The sequence below is a fragment of the Eurytemora carolleeae genome, unplaced genomic scaffold (genome assembly GCF_000591075.1).
Source record: "Eurytemora carolleeae unplaced genomic scaffold, Eaff_2.0 scaffold2314, whole genome shotgun sequence".
NCBI lineage: Eukaryota > Metazoa > Arthropoda > Copepoda > Calanoida > Temoridae > Eurytemora > Eurytemora carolleeae.
The window spans coordinates 1-19,370 of record NW_019398224.1 but is presented as its reverse complement, the minus strand read 5'-3'; the positions used below and the strand labels follow the sequence as shown (position 1 = coordinate 19,370).

Genomic DNA, 19,370 nt, shown 5'->3' with positions numbered 1-19,370 from the left:
TCTAGGTTTACTCTAGGTTTACTCTAGGTTTAATCTAGGTTTACTCTAGGTTTACTCTAGGTTTACTCTAGGTTTCTGAAACGCGTTCATCGTATTTTTCCGAGTCAAAGAACAGGAGACGAGAAGATAAAGAACCAAGATTTATTCAACCCATTCTAGGTCAGAAAATATTTATTTATAGGACAGTATACAATATTTTAAGTGATATCCATGTTTAAACTTTTAAAAATTTGGGTTTATCTCTAAATAAACAGACATGCAGGTTTCTCTTACATAAACAAAGAAGGATTTGTGGTAATTTAAAAACTTGCAGTTTTAAAAAATATTTTTTCTATTCGTTTTTGGTTGTTAAGGATGCTTAGTTGAGGTTGGAGCCAGGGTTTCATTTGAAGGAATTGTGGATGGTTTCCCTTCACCAACATTAGGTAGATAAAGTCAAGGTCAAGGTCAAGGTCAAGATCAAGGTCATGGTCAAGGTTAGAATCAAGGTCAAGGTCAACTTCAAGATCAAGGTCAAGGTCAAGATAAAGGTCATGGTCAAGGTTATAATCAAGGTCAAGGTCAACTTCAAGATCAAGGTCAAGGTCAAGATCAAGGTCAAGATTAAGGTCAGAATAAATTTTGTGAAAGGACAATTCATCCTAATCAAGGTCACGCCAGACTAGGTTAAAGGTAATGGTCAGAATCAGGGTCAGGGTCATATAATAATAATAATAATAATAATAATAATAATAATAATAATAATAATAATAATAATAATAATAATAATAATAAAAATCTGTACAGGCTAGAGAAGAAGATAGTGGTATGTACAGTTGTACAGCAAGTAACAGATCTGGTACAGCGGAGAGTTTGGCGGATTTAGCTGTTCGCAGGAAAAATCTTTCTCCTGTATTTTTGAAAAGGTTCAAATTTTTTGTTTTGTTTCTAGGGAATAAAGGTTGATGTTTATTTATTTATTAATATTAATGAACTGAGTTTAAAAAGTGGCAAACATTTTAATGGTAGTCCTTGTGATCGATAATCCCTTGCGAAAAAAATCATTCCATTTAATGATCATATTTCTTTAAAGACACCACTGTCCGATTTACAACGATACCTTTAAAAAAGCTTTGTCTGCTCAAGTATGAATTAGAACTCTGTTTTATTTTATTTGTGATTTCTCTGCAAGAGTGAATTGCGTATTTCTTGCTTCTAAGAAATACTTAAGAATTATCTTCTTTTTAAGTAAAAAAACGATGTTATCTTCCACAGTTTTGATGAGATTTAGGTTTCAGGAGTATTGTTGTAAATCAGACATTGCTGTTTATCCATAAAGGGTCATTTAAAATTACGCTTACAGTCTCCAGCCTTAAATATCTGGTCCCATCATTACCATTTATCTTCTAGGTTGCAGTCCCAGACACTGTTGGTTGGACATAAACTCCGTATGGAGGTTGAGATTGGAGGAACTCCTGCCCCTTCAGTCACTTGGTTATTTAATAATACTACCCTTCAACCTTCAGATAGGTTAGTTAGCAGGAACCCTTCAACCTACAGATAGGTTAGTTAGCAGGAACCCTTCAGATAGGTTAGCTAGCAGGAACCCTTCAACCTTCAGATAGGTTGGTTAGCAGGAACCCTTCAACCTTCAGATAGGTTAGTTAGCAGGAACCCTTTAACCTACAGATAGGTTAGTTAGCAGGGACCCTTCATTCTTCAGATAGGTTAGTTAGCAGGAACCCTTCAACCTTCAGATAGGTTAGTAAGCAGGAACCCTTCAACCTTCAGATAGGTTAGTAAGCAGGAACCCTTCAACCTTCAGATAGGTTAACTAGGAGGAACCCTTCAACCTTCAGATAGGTTAGTTAGTAGGAACCCTTCAACCTTCAGATAGGTTAGTAAACAGGAACCCTTCAACCTTTAGATAGGTTAGATAGCAGGAACCCTTCAACCTTCAGATAGGTTGGTTAGCAGGAACCCTTCAACCTTCAGATAGGTTGGTTAGCAGGAACCCTTCAACCTTAAGATAGGTTAGTAAGCAGGAACCCTTCAACCTTCAGATAGTTTAGCTGGGAGGAACCCTTTAACCTTCAGATAGGTTAGTTAGCAGGAACCCTTCAACCTTCAGATAGGTTAGTTAGCAGGAACCCTTCAACCTTCAGATAGGTTAGTTATATTAAAAATCTTCTGATGAGTGCCGACTCATCCAAAAAATTTCCAAAGTAACCGGGAAAATAAATATATTTCTTTATTTACAAGTTCATTTCTTTTTTCTTTTCTACAATATGACAACTAAACTTCCTCATTTTTTCTTAAAGGGAGTGACCGGCTATGTAAGGTAGTTGAACTGAGTATGCAGTTTTGTGGACAACTTCTTTCGGATATTTGAGACATATTAAACTTTTTAAAGATCTGTAAATCCTGAGTTTCAGCGCAAAGTCGACATTCAAAACTCTTACTTTGGGGGTGGATATGTTTTCAGAATTCGTTTTTTTTTAAATTATTAAACAACGACAACGAAAAATAAAGTAAAAATTATTAAGTAATCTAATTAGATGGCTAGGAACATGTTTCACAAAAGAAATTTGTCAATAAATCAATGCTAAAATTGATTATTTCGTTTTCATTATTATATTGAATTTCTAATTTTCTTCGAATTTCTTCGCAATTTCTTCACATTCTTTAAATGTCGTCTTTTCAATAACCATAATAATGATAAAATAGAAACTAATAATTGAACAAGATTACTTATTTTCGATGATAAGATTAATTTTTATTTTCTCAAAATGTTCCTAAACATGACGTCTGTAGTTTATTGTAGAATATTTTTACATTTTATGTCGTCGTTAATTAATAATTTAAAAAAACTAATTCTGAAAGCGTATCCACCCCCAAAGTAGGAGTATTGAACGTCGGCTTTGCACTCAAACTCAGGATTTACCGATCTTCAAAAAGTGTAATATGTCTCAAATGAATCCGAAAGAAGTTTTCGACAACACTGCGTACTCAGTTCAACTTCCTTACATAGCCGGTTACTCCCTTTAAGAATACACATAAAACTTTATGTAAATAATGGTTGAATATTCTAGAATTCAGATGTGTCATGAAGGGCTCATATACTCCATCAGCATCAAAGATATCCAGGTAAGCTTTATTAAAATTAGTCTTGGCAGTAGCTGTTTCCAATGCAACTCTTGTTGTTAACTGGAAAACAATTAATGCACAATTTAAAGTGATAAACCATGTACAAGCATTATAGACGGTTCTCAAAATGTTAAGCCCCCTTAATTTATAAGATTACCTTTTGGATATCCAGTTGATGTGGCTAAGCACTAGCCGAGCTCTTATACTTGCTAAGTTGCTGGTAGGGATGGTAATGCTTTTATTTTTTTTAACCATCGCTTTGTTATGAAAACAACGACAAATAAACGAAAAGTTCGTTTTTTTAAGAATTTCTTTTTTGAAACGATCGTTTTGCAAAATGATCGTTTTTTTAAAGCTCGTCGTTTCCTTAACGAAGAAAAGAGGAGAGAGGAAACCTCCCTGAAGGGCATAAGTACTTATCATTGAGCAGTTTTAAAGAAAATATCAAGAAATTTTAGCTCCCCCACAACTTTTTACCTCCATGTAAGACGACATTCCGTAAAGTAATGCACGTAATTTTTTTTCAAAAACTATCGTTATTATGAAGTTTGTTGTGTTTAACAATTGTTAACGACGACCCTTTGTTAACAATCATTAACATATTTCTCAATAAAAAAAATTCAAAAAGGATAGGTTTTTTAAACAATCGTAAAAAACGATCGTTTTAAAAATTATCGTTATTCGTTTTTTAAAAGTTCAAAACAAGTGGGTTGTTTTAAAAAGCAATAATTTTTTCCAAAAACAAAACGATCGTTTTTGAAAACAATCAGAAATGAAACAAAAAAATGATCATTTAACGATTGTTTACAAAAGGATTAACAACCCTACTTGCTGGTAATTATTTTATCTTTTCAGGAGGCAGACAGTGGAACCTACAGTGTGAAAGCAGTAAACTCTGCTGGAGAAACTGTTTCTGCTGCAGATATTGCAGTCTTCCAAGGTTAGATCTGGATTAGTTGATTTGTATGGTCACTTTATTCCGAAAATGATAAATTAATGATTACAGTTTCCTATTTATTCCAGATAGATTTACATACCTAAAGACCTTATAGCATTTTATCTGAAGTTTTTAAGAAAGATGAAGATTAAAGACTTTTTAAACAGAACTTGTTCTAATCCATTAAAAAAATATATTCCTCCTTGATGCTTCAAAGAGCTAGGTATGATATGTTGCCAAAAGTTTACAGAACTATTATTCCGTATGTAATTGATCCAACTTAATTGCCTTATACACTTTTAGTTAGCATATCCCACCTAGCATATCCGCCCTTGATTTCAAAAAGCTTAACAGCTTCAGGTTCTGCAAGGGTTAGGTTCAATCTGAAAGAAATTGGATAACCCATCAATGAATGCCACTTTTAATTTGTCAGATGAGGAAGCACCTCCTAGACCTCCAGAACCTAAGATGGAGGAGCTAACAGAATCTGATCAAGGATTCTCCAGGTAGATCAAATACAATATCATTATCAAGCTAACTGTGTATGTGATCCTGTCAATTTTCTTGTCATTTTAGCTTTTTTTTGATTTTTAGGTTTATTTTAATCTGTCTGAATTATTTATAGGTCTGTGTCACCTCGTCCTCGTTCCTCAACTTCAGGTATAATAATTTTTCATTTTGTAAAAGTTGTTATGCCACAACATTATATTTCCATAAATTATAATTATTCTGATTATGAGACATACTTTTTTAAGTTCGAGAAATTGGTTCAGAAACATCTACGCTAAGAACCTTAGCAGCTCACCGAAGACACCAAAGGTATTCAGGATCATAATAATTATTGCTGTTATTGTAATGCAGAAAATGATGAGATTTAAATCAATGTTGAAGATAAGGACACAGATTTTCTTCAACTTTTTTTTCAATTCAATTGCAATTTTTTTATTAAATTAATAATAACTTTGTTTGATGACATTTCCTTTGGTTTTTAAATTTTATCTATTTCATTTATTTGTACAACACAATTAATGCATATTTTCTCTAAGAACAATAATTAATTGTTGCAAATCATATGGATTATAAATATTTTTTCATTTAGACCTCTGCCTGACCTTCTGCCTTTTCCCTTCCATGCTGAGCCTAGCACCTCTATGCCAAGAAAAAATGCTGGGAAGGTCCCTAAGCCATCAAAGTTCATCAAAGGTTTAGTTAAATTGCATCTTGAGTGTAAATCTAAAATTTGTCAATAATATTGTTATTTAGGAGAAATGTATCATTCTGATTATGAAAGTGATTATGAATCTCGAATACCAGTCATCTGGAAACCATGCCATAGTGACTCAGAAGAAAAGGATTTCAATTTCCGAAGGGTTCAGCCTATCATTCAACATCCTCGAGCAAAACCAGAACGTAAACCGTCTCCACCATGCCCACACAGATGGGAGACCCATGATGAGGTAGACCAGTTGGAGAAGGAGCTTAAGACTAAGAAGAGCATCAGTGCAAGGACCATTAGAATGGAGAAACTTAGCCAAGAGTTGGAAAATAAGACGACTGAAACCACATTTACATCGCAAAAAAGAGAGAGTCACCAGAACAAGGAGTTGCCTACAACTGAGCAGAAGAGCAAGAACAAGGAAGAGATACTTAAAATGAACAATGAAAATCTCCAAAATCAGAAAAGAAGTGCAAATGTTCCAAAATTATCAGAAAATTCAAGATTTTTGGATCAAAAATCTCCCGTCTACAAAAAGTTCTCATATAACATTACTAATCATGTAAACAAACAGGTTACTGAACAAGTTACTGAAGAAGTGAGACAATGGGCTTCCCAAATATACAGTTCAGAGCGCAAGATAGATCAACAAAAAAAGAAAGAGGAAACTGATAAGGTATCCCTTAAAGAAATTTTCCAATGTCTTTGTCCTTCAAAGATTCAAACAGTACCCTTCAAATCGTCATTTTTTCCTTTTTCTAAGCTCAAACAGATTATCAGATAGAAAATGAACACATCTCAAAACAAATATGCAGATTAAGGTTGAATGGGAATTGTAAATGATAATCTTTGTAATGAGATAAAATTGCTTATTTAGGTCTATTATGAAGCTACCACCAAGCACTCCAGCATTATCAAATCTCCTGCTATTGTCCTTGAAGCTTGTAGATCCATGATGTCTACGCCCTCTGAAGCCACTGAAAGAACAACGCCCCCACCCATTCCTCCAAAGCAAAAGACAAGCGCCCTTTCACCTTCGCCTGTCAGAGGTGTTCTCTCCCCAAGTAAAAGTGCTGAGTCTGAGACATCACAATCAACTGTACAGACCACAATTCAGTCTACAGAGTATATCAGGTTTTAAATTTGTTTCTGCTTGAAGGTATTTTTATATACCTGAAGTCTAAAGTCTAAAGTGTTTTACCAGAAAATTTTCAATTACCTTGACTGTTTAGCAAAACGTACAATTGATAGAAAATCAAATCTAATTCAGGGTTCGAGAGAAAGTGAAACATTTTGAGCAGAAAGTTGAGGAAGACATGATTAGACAATCTTTAGGAACAAATCAAATTGTTAACATATTATAATTTCAACCCAATGGATGTTTAGAAAATGTAGGTAAAACAGCCAATATTTATCTCATTTCCTTCTCTAAAAAATAGTGGTTCAGGTTGGCACCCCAATTGTCTGACATAAAAGTGCTAAATTTCTTAGATTTTCCTTCCACATTGTTTTAGAATCATCTTATTGTCTTATACTTAGTTTTTGAAAAGTATTTGTTTTTGTAGAGGACTATTCTGATTACTCAGGCAGCATACGTCCTGAAACTATACCTGGAGCTGTAAGGATTCTACCAACACCCACCCCACCAGGATCAAGACCTGGCTCCAGAGCAACATCAAGGTCATAACTAAACAGCACTTAACAATCCTTTAACATTACCTTTTTGTTTTCCATTGGAAAAAAAAACTTTTAACAGTTTAGCTATTTTCCTGAAATTTTGAGGTAATCTTTTTCACATATTAAAAAATTTTGAATAAAAAACAAAAGCTGAAAAAATTTGCAAAAATTCTCATATTTTGTTCTTTAGCACAAAATTCTGCATTATCTTTGCTTCCTTTAACAAATTAATTTTTGGAAAATGCAAAATTTTGCAAAAAAGTTTGCAAATCTGAAAGAAAATTTACGCTAAATTTCGCGTTTTTAATGAGAGTTTTTATTTGCTGGAAATCCTAAGTGTATTGTTTACATATTCCTTGAACTTCAGGAAAAATTCCTTTGCCCGAAGTTCCTCCACAGAACCTGGAAGGGGAAGTCTATGGAGTCCAATAACTACTTGCAGGTATTTTCAGATCACTGATGGAAGATCTTTTTACATAATAATCAACCTGTAATTTCAATTTCTAATTAACTGGGCAATATCTAGGTCATTGCAGCAGTCTCCATGCTTTAGCAGGAGGTTAAGTGAGCAACCACCTCCTATGTATAGACCTCCAGATACCAGTACAGATACTGAGTCAGTTTCTAGACTTAGAGATATCTCATATAAGGTCAGATGTTCCTCTCTTTAATAATTATTTGTCTTGTTAGAAATTATTAATATGATACAGCCTCCAACATCAAGTACAATGGAATGATCTTGATATGAAATAATAATTCTATTGCGTTAAATAATTGAACATTTCACCAGTTTCTTGATAGGTTTCCTCTGGGTTAGAAACATCATCAACTTGTTCTACCTTGGAGTATTCAAACAGGGGCAGATCCTCAAAAACGTATTACAGGTAAATTATGAAAAGTTTCAAAGTTATTTAATATGCTTATCTAAAATGTTTCATACTTTCTGGTAAAACATTGATTGATTGATTCTACAGAATAAATTTTATTGTTTGATTGATTCAGAAAGGAACATGATTGTTGTTCTTGGTTTTGATTAGGTCTGAATCTGGGTTAAGTGAGGATGACCCACCAGCTCGACCCCCTCCTCCAATACAAGTGTATAAAAGTGATACCTGCTCCAGCTTTAGAACCACCACTATCACTAGTCCACCACCACTAGGTAGAAATACATTTTAGCAATACCTGATTACAGTCTTAAAAGGACCATTATGGATTTTTTTTATAAATGACGCCCAAAATTTTAGCCCTTTAGCAAAATTGTTCCACTTTTTAAATGTTTCTGATTTAGAGTCTGTAAGCTTTGGTGAAAGAGATACTACAGTTGAGCCTTGGTCTGGGGAGGAGTTGAAATCTCCTGGACTCCACCTTGGATTCCGGGGTCAACCTGACTACACAGATGATGATACGGATCTTGATCAGAATCTTGGAGATACAGGGTTTATGGAAGATGAGGTTTGTTAAAACTTTAAAAAAGGCATGGTTTTAAAATAACGCACTAAAAAGTTCACCTGATAACATTTTTTCTCAAATTGATTGAATCCCTTACCTTATTCCTTTAAAATGCACAAGAAAAAGAAATAGATAAAGCGTTGGTCATAAATTATTATTATTGCAGGATAATATGGAAAAAGTTAGAAAGCTAGAAAAAAGCAGGTCTCCGAAACTCAGCAAATCACCAAAACTAGAAGCAAGCAGATCGCCAAAGCTTGAAAAAAGCCGATCACCAAAGCTAGCCAAGCAGAGTTTCTCCATGGATGGTTATGAGGCAGACACAGAAACCTTATCAAGGCGAGGGACCATATCTACCAGTGCCACAACAAATCATGGTACTTCTCATCATAATATCTTTGAGACTGCCAGCAGCCAACAATCTGTTGAAAACGCCACTGTAAACAATATTACAATTTCCAGCTTATCTGAAACTATCACTAAGTTCTCAGAAACTAAATCAATAGAATCAACAACGTCAACATCAAACACAAATCTGAAAAGAAGAGGATCTGTCAAACAACTAGCTGCAAAGTAAGATTAGAAAATCTATTCTCTCTCAAAATCTTAAATTTACATTCTTAGATTTCAAGAGTATGAGCAAGCTAGTTCTTCCCAAATACCCAGACCAAGAACTCCTTCTGAATCAGGTCAAGGCATATATTTAAAAACCAAGTTACTTAAGCTATGAAGTTACGGTTTGTTTAAACAAAAGTTATACTGAAGTCACTAAAAAACATAAAAAGTCATAAAAGATTAAATGAAAGACAAATTCCATACAATTTGTACAATTTCTAGGATTCACTGTGTCCACAGCCTACATAGCTCCCAAATGGCAACTCAGTCCTCAAGCTCTAGAAAAAGGGTATGAAATGAATTTAATCATGAACTTCGAAATACACTTTTTTAGGTTGAAAAATTTAGCTGTGCTGTACAAAATATAACAAACAGCATTCTGAGATGGAATTTAATGAATTGGAGAGAGGTTGCTAAATTTCCTTTCACCCATTCAACTATCTCTCAAGTGTAAGTCTTGAATCACTGATTCAAAGTTCAATTAAAAGATACTTGTTTGAACCATCTCTTTGAAGTTCACCGACTTCTTGAAATTCATTAAATCTGGTACCTGGCTTTGCAGCTATTACTCTCTTCTTGTCAACAGTCAACACACTTTAACTTAGTCTTGTTTCTTCTTTATATTTAAAATATAGTAAAAGAATATAGTATAGTTTAGTGTCCCAATAAACATGGGAATTCTATGACGAATTTGAGATCGTCTTTGTTAAGAATCAGCATTGTAATACCTGATTTCAAAAGCCATAATTTTATTATGTCTGCTAGAGTTTATTTTGTGAAAACGGTAAATGGCTGTAAAGATGTGTCTAAAGGACTCTGCAAGATGAACAGTGAAGACGACCAATTGTTTACTCTGTTAGTATACTATAATCTTCTTGTTTTACTTAGTACAACTTTATGCAGTTAAAACATAACAAACAAATTTTAAACATAGCAAAAGAAAATCTTACAGATTACAGCTTTATCAGTAGGTATCACTATACTAAATCACGGAATTATTTAAAAAGACAATATCGAAATCGCCATTCAATTCCCATGTTTATTGGAACACCCTTTACATAGTTTAAAAATGTCCACATGTTAACAGAGACAGATATTCAATGAATTTTAACTGCATACCATCATGCAATTCAAATTTGAATCACTGATTCAAATTCTTCCTTAATCTGTAACTTCACATCTGTGGTTCAAATATGAACGGACAGTAGGCAGCTTAGCAACGTAGCTTAATTTCACTAAATTGGGTCCCAGGTAAATTTTTATGAATGTCGTCGTCCATATACTTTTATATATTAAAGGCTTTTTGCAGTCTATTTCGTTAAACAATTCTTTTGCTCAAATATATTTTACCTTGAAATCAATTTTACTATAACATGACTATCATAATATTTTTATTATTGTCTTTGGTATCAAACAACTTTACGAATTATGGAAGAATACATTATAAACTATTTACTAACTGTCATGTTTCGTGGGACACCCTGTATTTAAATTACTAATGATATTTTGAAATAGGGAGAAGAAAACAGGTGAAGAGTTGTCTAGATTGGAACAGCAAACCATATCTAGTCACCAGATGGATAACTTCCAATCCAGGAGCACAAGCAGTCACCAATACTTAGAAACCAGGAACCATTCTGTGGAATCTAGAAACTTTGAGTCATCTGAAACCAAATCGATCAATCATTCACAAATGTGTGGGGCTGCCGCCTCCCTTCAATATATGCAAGGTATGCAGGCATAGTTGCACAGTTTACATTGTGTCCCATGGGATATGGAACTTTCTTTTTAATTTGTAAGACTTGAATTGTACAATTTACATACAATACATTTTTTAGGACGAACAACTCCAGTTATCTTCAAGCCATCAAAATTTGTGCCAGGTTATTTTTTTACATTTTTTCATTGATTTTTAAAAATTTAAAAAATAATTTACTTCTGACAGTACAGCTTGGACAAGAGGTGTAATAGTTTATCGTCAATTTTAGTATTTATTTCAATAAGATATAAATCTCTGCCGTATATTTACGTACAGGTAAGGATTTAATGCAAGGAAAGTTATTTCAGAGGTGTACACATCTTTTGTACTGCAGTGTACTGCCACTGGGCGGTAATGTAAACACAAAACGTATGTCGAAGCCTGACATGGGATCCATCTTTCACATAAATAATCAATGAAATATTCTAGTCATAGGAAACTATTATGTGAATTATTAAAATTATCAAAATTTAATGCTTTTATCCTCCTCGGATACTAAACGAACACTGATGCATCTATTCTTGTTTACAAATTTCGCCCAGAGAGAACTGGTTCAATATGTACGCAGAGTATACGCAACTGCAATAAACTTTCCTTGCATTACATTCTTGCGTACAGGTATCATTTGCAAAACTTAAAAGTTGTAAAACTACATATTTTGACTGGTTTCTTGTCTTGATAATATTGTTTTTTTTTCAGGAGTAAAAAGCGAGTTCAAACAAGAAAAAATTGGGATTTTAGCAGCTGATTCAACAGCTGATCATAAAATAAAAACAAAATGGACGCCCCCAGCAGCATCCAATTGAGTCAGCTGACATTGACTTTGATAAATGGTTATTCACAAAGAATGATCATTAAATCTAATAATGGTTGTGCAACGAAATAAAGTTAAATTACTTTCAACATATTCAAATAATTTCAAATAAAAATAAAAATGCAAGCAATCTGTAAAGTCGACTCATCCTTTATTGGTTACCCTGTAAATATTTGTATCAGAGATACAGTGGGATTCAAGAAAATAAACAATTGTGCAGTGTTCACTGTACATAGACAATTTAATTTAACAAGTTTAAAGCTACTGATTAAACCTTTTGGTTTTAACAGCGTTAAATACACTAAGAAATTTGCTAATATAGTGTTTCCCTAATTTATCATTTTTCTGGTTCTCACTGTATGTAAATATTTAATGTCTATTTATTGTATTAAAAGTGTGATATTGACTAATCAATTTTTGTATTCTCAACTTTTTTGATAATTTCAAGTATAAATTTTTGTGAGAATAAACGTATAAAAAATAATTCTAGATTAAATTGTATTAAACTGGATTTGCTTTTTAGAGTTTGGGGTAATTTTTTATATAAATAAGAAAACATGAGAGATGTTTAAAAATTTAATCACCAAATAATAGTTATGAATATGGGTATTGTGGAAGACGATGCCTGGCCGCGTTAAACTAGTTCCACAAGATTCAACAGAATGAGATAGAACGGATACGGGGCATAGTACTGATACCATCATCTACAGTCTACACGTGCGATATCAATATTGACTCTAGTTCTGAACCCTCTAGTAATAAGTTATAAGAAATATATATACTGGAAGTTATTTATGCGTTTTTATTAGAGTCTGACTCAAGTCCTCTATAATATATGGATATATGTATATTGGCCGCGTTAAACTAGTTCCACAAGATTCAACAGAATGAGATAGAACGGATACGGGGCATAGTACTGATATCATCATCTACAGTCTACACGTGCAATATCAATATTGACTCTAGTTCTGAACCCTCTAGTAATAAGTTATAAGAAATATATATACTGGAAGTTATTTATGCGTTTTTATTAGAGTCTGACTCACGTCCTCTATAATATATGGATATATGTATAACTAGCTGAAGGGCCCGGCGTTGCCCGTGGGAGATTTTTTTGCAAAAAACATGTATTGTTTAAAGAAAAAAAATGTTTAGCCTATAAAACCTCCCGGCCACCTATGAGTGTCCACAAAAAAATTCAGCCCAAATTTGGTCCAGCCGTTTGGCCGGCAATAGGCAACATATATATAGGCGAATGTCTTGTTTTATTATATAGATTTGATGGATGTAATTTCCACGCTGGGTCTCATGCAGTATACATTATTTAGACATTGCAATTTGTCTTTGATTTTCGCAAAGTTAATATTCGTCAAAGGAAAATTTTGTAAGTCTTAAAAACTTGGTAAAATTTAGCCTCCTTCTTTGTAATAAGAGATAAAATGTAGCTTTAGATTTATTTTTCAATGCAAGGTTGACATCATGCTGAGTGTCTTGCTTGATGCATGATGCTTGATGCATGATGCATGATGCTTGATGCTTGATGCTTGATGCACAATACTTGATGCTTGATGCATGATGCATGATTTTTTTATTTAGGTTCAACAAATCCATGCTTGGCTCGTTCACTCCATATAGGGTATGCCTTGTACCTGAAATGAGAAATAAATGAAACCAAACTCTTAATATTTTTATGAATATTTTTTAATTAACAAAATAGGCCGGCTGTTTTTCTTTCCGGAAGATCTTTTATAAATATATATACACTACATACTAGTCATAATCATAAAGACTTGGTATTAATTGACGGTAGGAATTTATAACTCCCCTCAAACTCTAATTTTTTAATCCTCAAAAATGTGCAACATATTATTGAAAATCGGAAATGACATTTGAAATTTCAAATTATGAATTCCGCTAGATCAAATAGTCTAATATTAATCATTGATTTGAGCCATTAGTTTTCAAAGATAATGGGATTAGAAAATTTAATTTGAGTGTTCAGGTTTTTTGCTTTCATATTTTTAGCATTTTCCATTTAACATTCATAATTTTTAAATTTTCATGATTTGCCACCTGTCTGACCCCAGGTACTCCTTGACCCCCTTCAGCTGAGTAAACCGAGAATGGAAGCTAGTTAGGCCAGTCAACTTGGTTAAACAGCCAGGAAACAGGAGACTAAAGTAAACAATAAACAGGAGACTAGAGAAGACAATAAACCGAAGACTACAGTAAACAGTAAACAGGAGACTAGAGTAAGCATAAAACAGGAGACTAGAGTAAACAATAAACAGGAGACTAGAGTAAACAATAAACAGGAGACTAAAGCAAAAAATAAACAGGAGACTAAAGTAAACAATAAACAGGAGACTAGAGAAGACAATAAACAGGATACTAGAGTAAACAATAAACTGGAGACTAGAGTAAACAATAAACAGGAGAATAAACAGAAACAGGAGACTGGCTTAATCATAAACAGAAAACTAGAGTAAAAAGGCAGTAAACTGAGCGTAAAGTACAACTCCAAGCCAAGGATTAGGAAGACGACATTTAAAAAAAATCTTATTTCTATTAGATTTTGTTTTACCGCAAATAGTTTTATCAGTAGCTAGAAAATCAACTTTTTAAAGTAAAATAGGTCTGTGTACACTGCTCAATTATTTGTTTTCATGTTTATTAAAATTTGATTCTCAGAAAAGTCGTCTTCCTATTCTTAAGTTTTATAATTTATAATGTACCTGTATGTGTCAAGTATTTCCCAAATCATGAAATCCGCAATTGTCAATTCATTGTTCACAAACCAGTCATTGGATCCTAGAAATATATTTCATTGATTAAAATCGAGTCATTGGAACTCAGAATTATATTTCATTGTTCAAAAAAACTAGTCATCCTGGATCCTAGAATTATTTCATTGTTTAAAATTCAGTCATTAGATTATAGATTACAGTTCATTGTTTATTAAATCAAGATTCATAATACAGGGTGTCCCATGAAACATGACAGTTTGTGAATAGTTTTGAATGTCTTCTTCCATATACTGTATTAGATATTATAGACTTCTTGCAGTTTATTTAGTTTTAAAAATATTTCAATCAAATATATTTTACTTTAAAATCAGTATGGCTGGCATGAACATTTTTTATTATTCTCTTGAAGTTCAAACAACTAAACAAACTATGGAAGAAGACATTTTAAACTCTTCGCCAACTGTCATGTTTCGTGGGACCCAACAAATTTATTTCATGGTTTCAAAACTAATTATTGTTAAAAACACCTTAGAATTGAGTATTTCTAGAAAACTGCTAAACTAATAAATTTCAATTAATTTTATTTTTACCAAGTTTGCATTGAAGAGGCAGAAACCTGTCCTCTACACTTTTCATTCCCTCTCCTGATCCTAGAGTTTTTCTTAAAAAGGAAAAGAAAAAAGAAAAAAGAAAAAAGGAAAAAAATAAGAAAAATTTATTCTTCATAAAAGAAATTTATAAAAAAAATGTTCTCCACAAGTTTGCTTTTAATGAATCTATACAAAATTTGACTACAGTACTATTCTAAATAAACCGAAATAATAAATTGATTGATATGAAATTAAATACGTAGCGTCCCATATCATTTTGGATTGACTCCAAGTTTTAATCCAAAATACGCACGTAATGCTCAAAAAACCTATTATTTTCTGTATGCAAATTTTTATATTAGCCTTACACATTTTTTTAAATTTATCATTCTTTTTCAATTTTCAGATTATTCCCGAAAATCGCAATTTTAAGGTTTAAAATAATTTTCACAATTAATTTTTTTTTTAATATGATTTTTTAAAAAATAACTTGAGATGAATAAATTACCTTCAACCCAATCCTTCATCAAAGCTGGAGAAAAGTCCGACCTTTTTTGATAAAATAATTAAAAAATGTATTTAATTAATTGTTTGATATTTAAAATAATGAAGATATATATAACCTGTAACAGAGAGCAACCATCGGCTGAAATATAATAAAGCTATAAGCAAAAACAAAAACTTTTATTTTTGTTAAAAAATCTTGAGAAATTATCAATCTATCTATTTATCTATTTACTGTTTAAACCAGAACTTCGTAGATATCGAAAGAAATTATAAAATGTCGTCTTCTAAACCTATTTACAAATGGAATTCCATGCAGATATTTGATTTTTTTAATTGAATAATTATATGGAGCTCTTAAAACTGTTTAATGGCTATTTATTTATTTTTGCAGTTACCGAAATTTTGGTATCTATATATATAAAGTTGTAATCTCTGTTTGTCTGTCTGTGTTTGTTTGTCCAATCATAACTCGGGAAACCCTGGACCGGTTTGCCTGAAAATATGATTGGGGAACTCGGAAGACCCACGGGAATGTTCTTAGCCTGGTTTTGAGATTTTAAGTTGAGTGGGTCGACTTTTATAGCGAAAAGCTAGTTTCCAGGTAAAAATCGCTCAAGTGCGGGTAAACAGCGGGAGTAACTATGACTATGAGTAAGTTAGTAACCTGGGCAGCGCTGGGTTTCGAAGCTAGTAATAAAATAAAAACCCATTGAAATATTGTCAAGACGACATTTAATAATTTCTTTCGGTAGTTCCGAAGTTCTGGGTGAAACTGTATATCTATCTTTCTATAAAAAATTACATTTCTGACATCAGCTGCTTCATCTAGAACCATGTCAACCTCGGCCTTGGCGCGTACAGTAGAACCATCCAAACCAAACTTACGACCTGAAGCCGCCATTTTGAATTTTCAACTAAGGAACTAAAATTTGTCTGAAACTCTAATTTTTTATCCTTATATCTTTGCAACCAGACCTTTGATATTTCAATCTATAATTTTTGTCAGATTTAATTTCAATATCATGTTAGAAAGATATAGAGGTTAGAAAAAAGGGCTTGATGCAATTGTGTTTGGGTTCTTCCCTTTGTCTTTAAATGAATTTGAATTTCGCAATTGATCCTCAACATTGAATGGGGGTTTGTCCCAAAACCTAACTTTTCAATAATTTTGTGTGAATATCTAAAGTGTGAAGCTCTAAAAAATGTCTGCTTTGTTCACATTTTGTTTGTTTATGTTTTGACTGCATACGGTTGTACTTAGTAAAACAAGAAAATTGCAGTATACAAACAGAGTAAACTTGTCCGTCTTCACTGTTCATCTTCCGGAGACATTATAGACACATCTTTACAACCATTTACCGTTTTCATAAATTAACTCTAGCAGAGATAGTTATATTATGGCTTTTGAAATGAGGTATTACAATGCTAATTCATAACAAAGACGTTATCGAATTCGTCACTGAATTCCCATGCTTTTTGGGACACCCTGTACTTAAATTAAACTTTTATAAACAAAATTAGGATTTCAAAAATCTTTTTAGGAAAAGTTATAAAAATATTTCAGATTATGTGAAGTTAAAACTTCGGAGGCATCAAATGAAGTTATAAAATGTCGTCTTCTATCCCTCATGCTAGTAGATAGCTGCAGATATTTCGTTTTTATTTAATAATTTTTTTAAAAACAGTTCCAGCATATTTCAAGGGTATTTACTTATTTTTACTATTACTGAGAATTAGGTTTAATACAGTGAAACCCTTAATAACGAATACATCGAAAGAATTTGTCAAATGTTCTTCACTTTCTGATAATGGAATGTTGCAGATATTTAGTTTTTTAATTAAATGATTAAATGGCACTCTTTAAAACTGTTCCCGCATATTCATGGCTATTTATTTATTTTGGCAAATACTGAGATTTACGTAAAATACTATAAAACCATTTGAAAAATTGTCAAGACGACATTTGATAAATTCTTCCGATGTATTTGTATTAAGGGTTTCACTGTATTAAAAATTACCCAGACAGCACTTTAGAAATTCTTTCAATTTCTTCGAAGTTCTGGATTCAACCAAGGTTATAATGTAAGGAAAGTTAATTGCAGTTGCGTATTCTCTGCGTACATATTGAAACCAATTCTCTCGGGGCGGAATTTGTAAATAGATCCATCAGTGTTCGTTGAGTATCCGAGGAGGATAAAAGCATTAAATTTTGATAATTTTTATAATTCACATAGTAGTTTCCTATGACCAGAATATTTCATTGATTTTTTATGTGAAAGATGGATCCCATGTCATCCGTCCTTGTGTTGACATTACCGCCCAGAGACAATACACTGCAGTACACAAGATGCGTACACCTGTGAAATAACTTTCCTTGCATTATAACCTTGGGTTCAACCAATTCATTCTATTTATTAAATCCGGCCTCAGATCTTTTTAAATCCATTTACCTCATAGAAAGGTAGGTTGGGGAAATCAAAACCAAGAGTAGTTTTATGAGCCAACCAATCAGGTTTACTCATTANGTTTTCTTATGGATATTTTCTATTTACCAGATTTTCTTATGGATATTTTCGCTTTTAAGCTATACAGAGGGACCGAAAACGGCACTATTGGGGTTTTAAAAAACTTCAAATCCCTAAAAAAGCCTCTCAGAATAGTTGTGTATTTTTGTATCTTTCGATTCTCCTCTTGGTTAGAATTACAAAACTTTTTTGGGCCTCACTGTAAGTCAAATATGAAAAAAATCTCTATATTAAATTCAGCTAACCAAATATAGATATTTAAATGTTAATAGAGAGATATTGGAATATTGTAAATGCTTAAAATCCAGGGGAATTCACCTAATATCCCAATATCCAAGAACCGGTTTTGTCATATCAAATCTGAAAGAGATTAAAACCTTAAAGGGACTGTAAACATAAGTTCAAGTGAACCTCCGCCGTCTACAAAAAGATGGCATATACTCTCCGCCGTCTTCAAAAAGATGGCATATACTCTCCGCCGTATACAAAAAGTGGAATATACTCTCCGCCGTCCACAAAAAGATGGCATATACTCGATTTACAACGGTTCCCTTGAGGGACTGTAAAGCATAAATTTAAGGAAATCTCAATTCAAAGATAGCAATGCCCGATTCCCAATGGTACCCTTAAGGCTTTTTTAAGAGTTTCAAGATGGAGTGTCAATGAATATATAAAATGAAAAGATTGCTATGTCGTCTTTAATCATAAAACTGTGGCATACCAATTTTATGTGTGATGGATATTTTTGCACAGAAAATGGTTTTACCCAAATAGATTCTTGCAGTACAATAGATGGCAACGTAGAATTTGTACACTTTCAGGACAGTTGTATTCTGACGTCACAAGTATCAACTCAGTTTTTGTGTCCGACAAAAGTATTAGTAATAGTGATAATCTTAGAATGAAGTGCTTATCTTACAATAAACCAAGTGCAATTTTATGTTAGTGATAATTTTAGAATAAAGTGCTTATCTTACAATTGAAATTGAAAATTGAAAAATAGTTGGAGTCCGACATTCTTTTTTTTGTAACTTAAAAATTGACTGAAACACTAACAAGCTTGCATGCTTCAAAATTTAATAAACAGAAACTGTCTGATTTGTTAAATTTGTCAAGACAGTTAACCTCATTTACGAAGATAAGCGGTATTGTGCACTATTTTTAATATGATGAAAATGTGGGAGATATCCTCGATTTTCTGTCTCGATAAGTGTTTAATTCTGATAATTTCTCTATTACTTTTTATAAGCAAGAAATGCGCAAGTTACATATTCAAATGATAAAAGTTTATCTCTCAGTTACATATCATAAAACATGTGTAAACTTTGCATATAAGACTTCAAATAAAATAAAATATGAGAGTTTATAAAATGATCTGGCAACATGTTATCTTCGACTGTATGCCAAC

The 19,370-nt window shown here is 32.6% G+C and overlaps 3 protein-coding genes across 3 annotated transcripts in view; 2 read left to right on the top strand and 1 right to left on the bottom strand.

The window, feature by feature from the left end:
* Positions 1 to 433, top strand: part of LOC111717053 (myosin light chain kinase, smooth muscle) — a gene marked incomplete at its 5' end in the record, with an annotated part of 4,939 nt that extends 4,506 nt beyond the window's left edge. The window contains 2 exon segments of the mRNA XM_023492572.1: positions 72 to 159; positions 354 to 433. Coding sequence (XP_023348340.1) covers positions 72 to 159; positions 354 to 433 — 168 coding nt within the window.
* Positions 434 to 791: 358 nt separating this feature from the next.
* LOC111717054 (uncharacterized) lies at positions 792 to 12,077 on the top strand. Its single transcript, XM_023492573.1, has 23 exons — positions 792 to 905; positions 1,390 to 1,509; positions 3,072 to 3,126; positions 3,982 to 4,066; positions 4,497 to 4,569; positions 4,689 to 4,723; positions 4,819 to 4,882; positions 5,163 to 5,266; positions 5,327 to 5,955; positions 6,157 to 6,413; positions 6,550 to 6,614; positions 6,845 to 6,959; positions 7,324 to 7,398; positions 7,483 to 7,606; positions 7,758 to 7,840; positions 7,994 to 8,115; positions 8,245 to 8,408; positions 8,572 to 8,978; positions 9,030 to 9,094; positions 9,243 to 9,309; positions 10,536 to 10,750; positions 10,859 to 10,903; positions 11,479 to 12,077. The coding sequence occupies exons 1-23, from the start codon at positions 808 to 810 to the stop codon at positions 11,583 to 11,585; spliced, it is 3,174 nt and encodes a 1,057-aa protein (XP_023348341.1). The 5' UTR covers positions 792 to 807; the 3' UTR covers positions 11,586 to 12,077.
* A 956-nt stretch (positions 12,078 to 13,033) lies between these two features.
* LOC111717052 (glutathione S-transferase Mu 2) lies at positions 13,034 to 16,357 on the bottom strand. Its single transcript, XM_023492571.1, has 7 exons — positions 16,240 to 16,357; positions 15,554 to 15,576; positions 15,439 to 15,479; positions 14,931 to 14,990; positions 14,329 to 14,404; positions 13,667 to 13,768; positions 13,034 to 13,242 (listed from the first exon to the last, which is right to left on the bottom strand). The coding sequence occupies exons 1-7, from the start codon at positions 16,336 to 16,338 to the stop codon at positions 13,182 to 13,184; spliced, it is 462 nt and encodes a 153-aa protein (XP_023348339.1). The 5' UTR covers positions 16,339 to 16,357; the 3' UTR covers positions 13,034 to 13,181.
* Between the last annotated feature and the right edge of the window lie 3,013 nt (positions 16,358 to 19,370).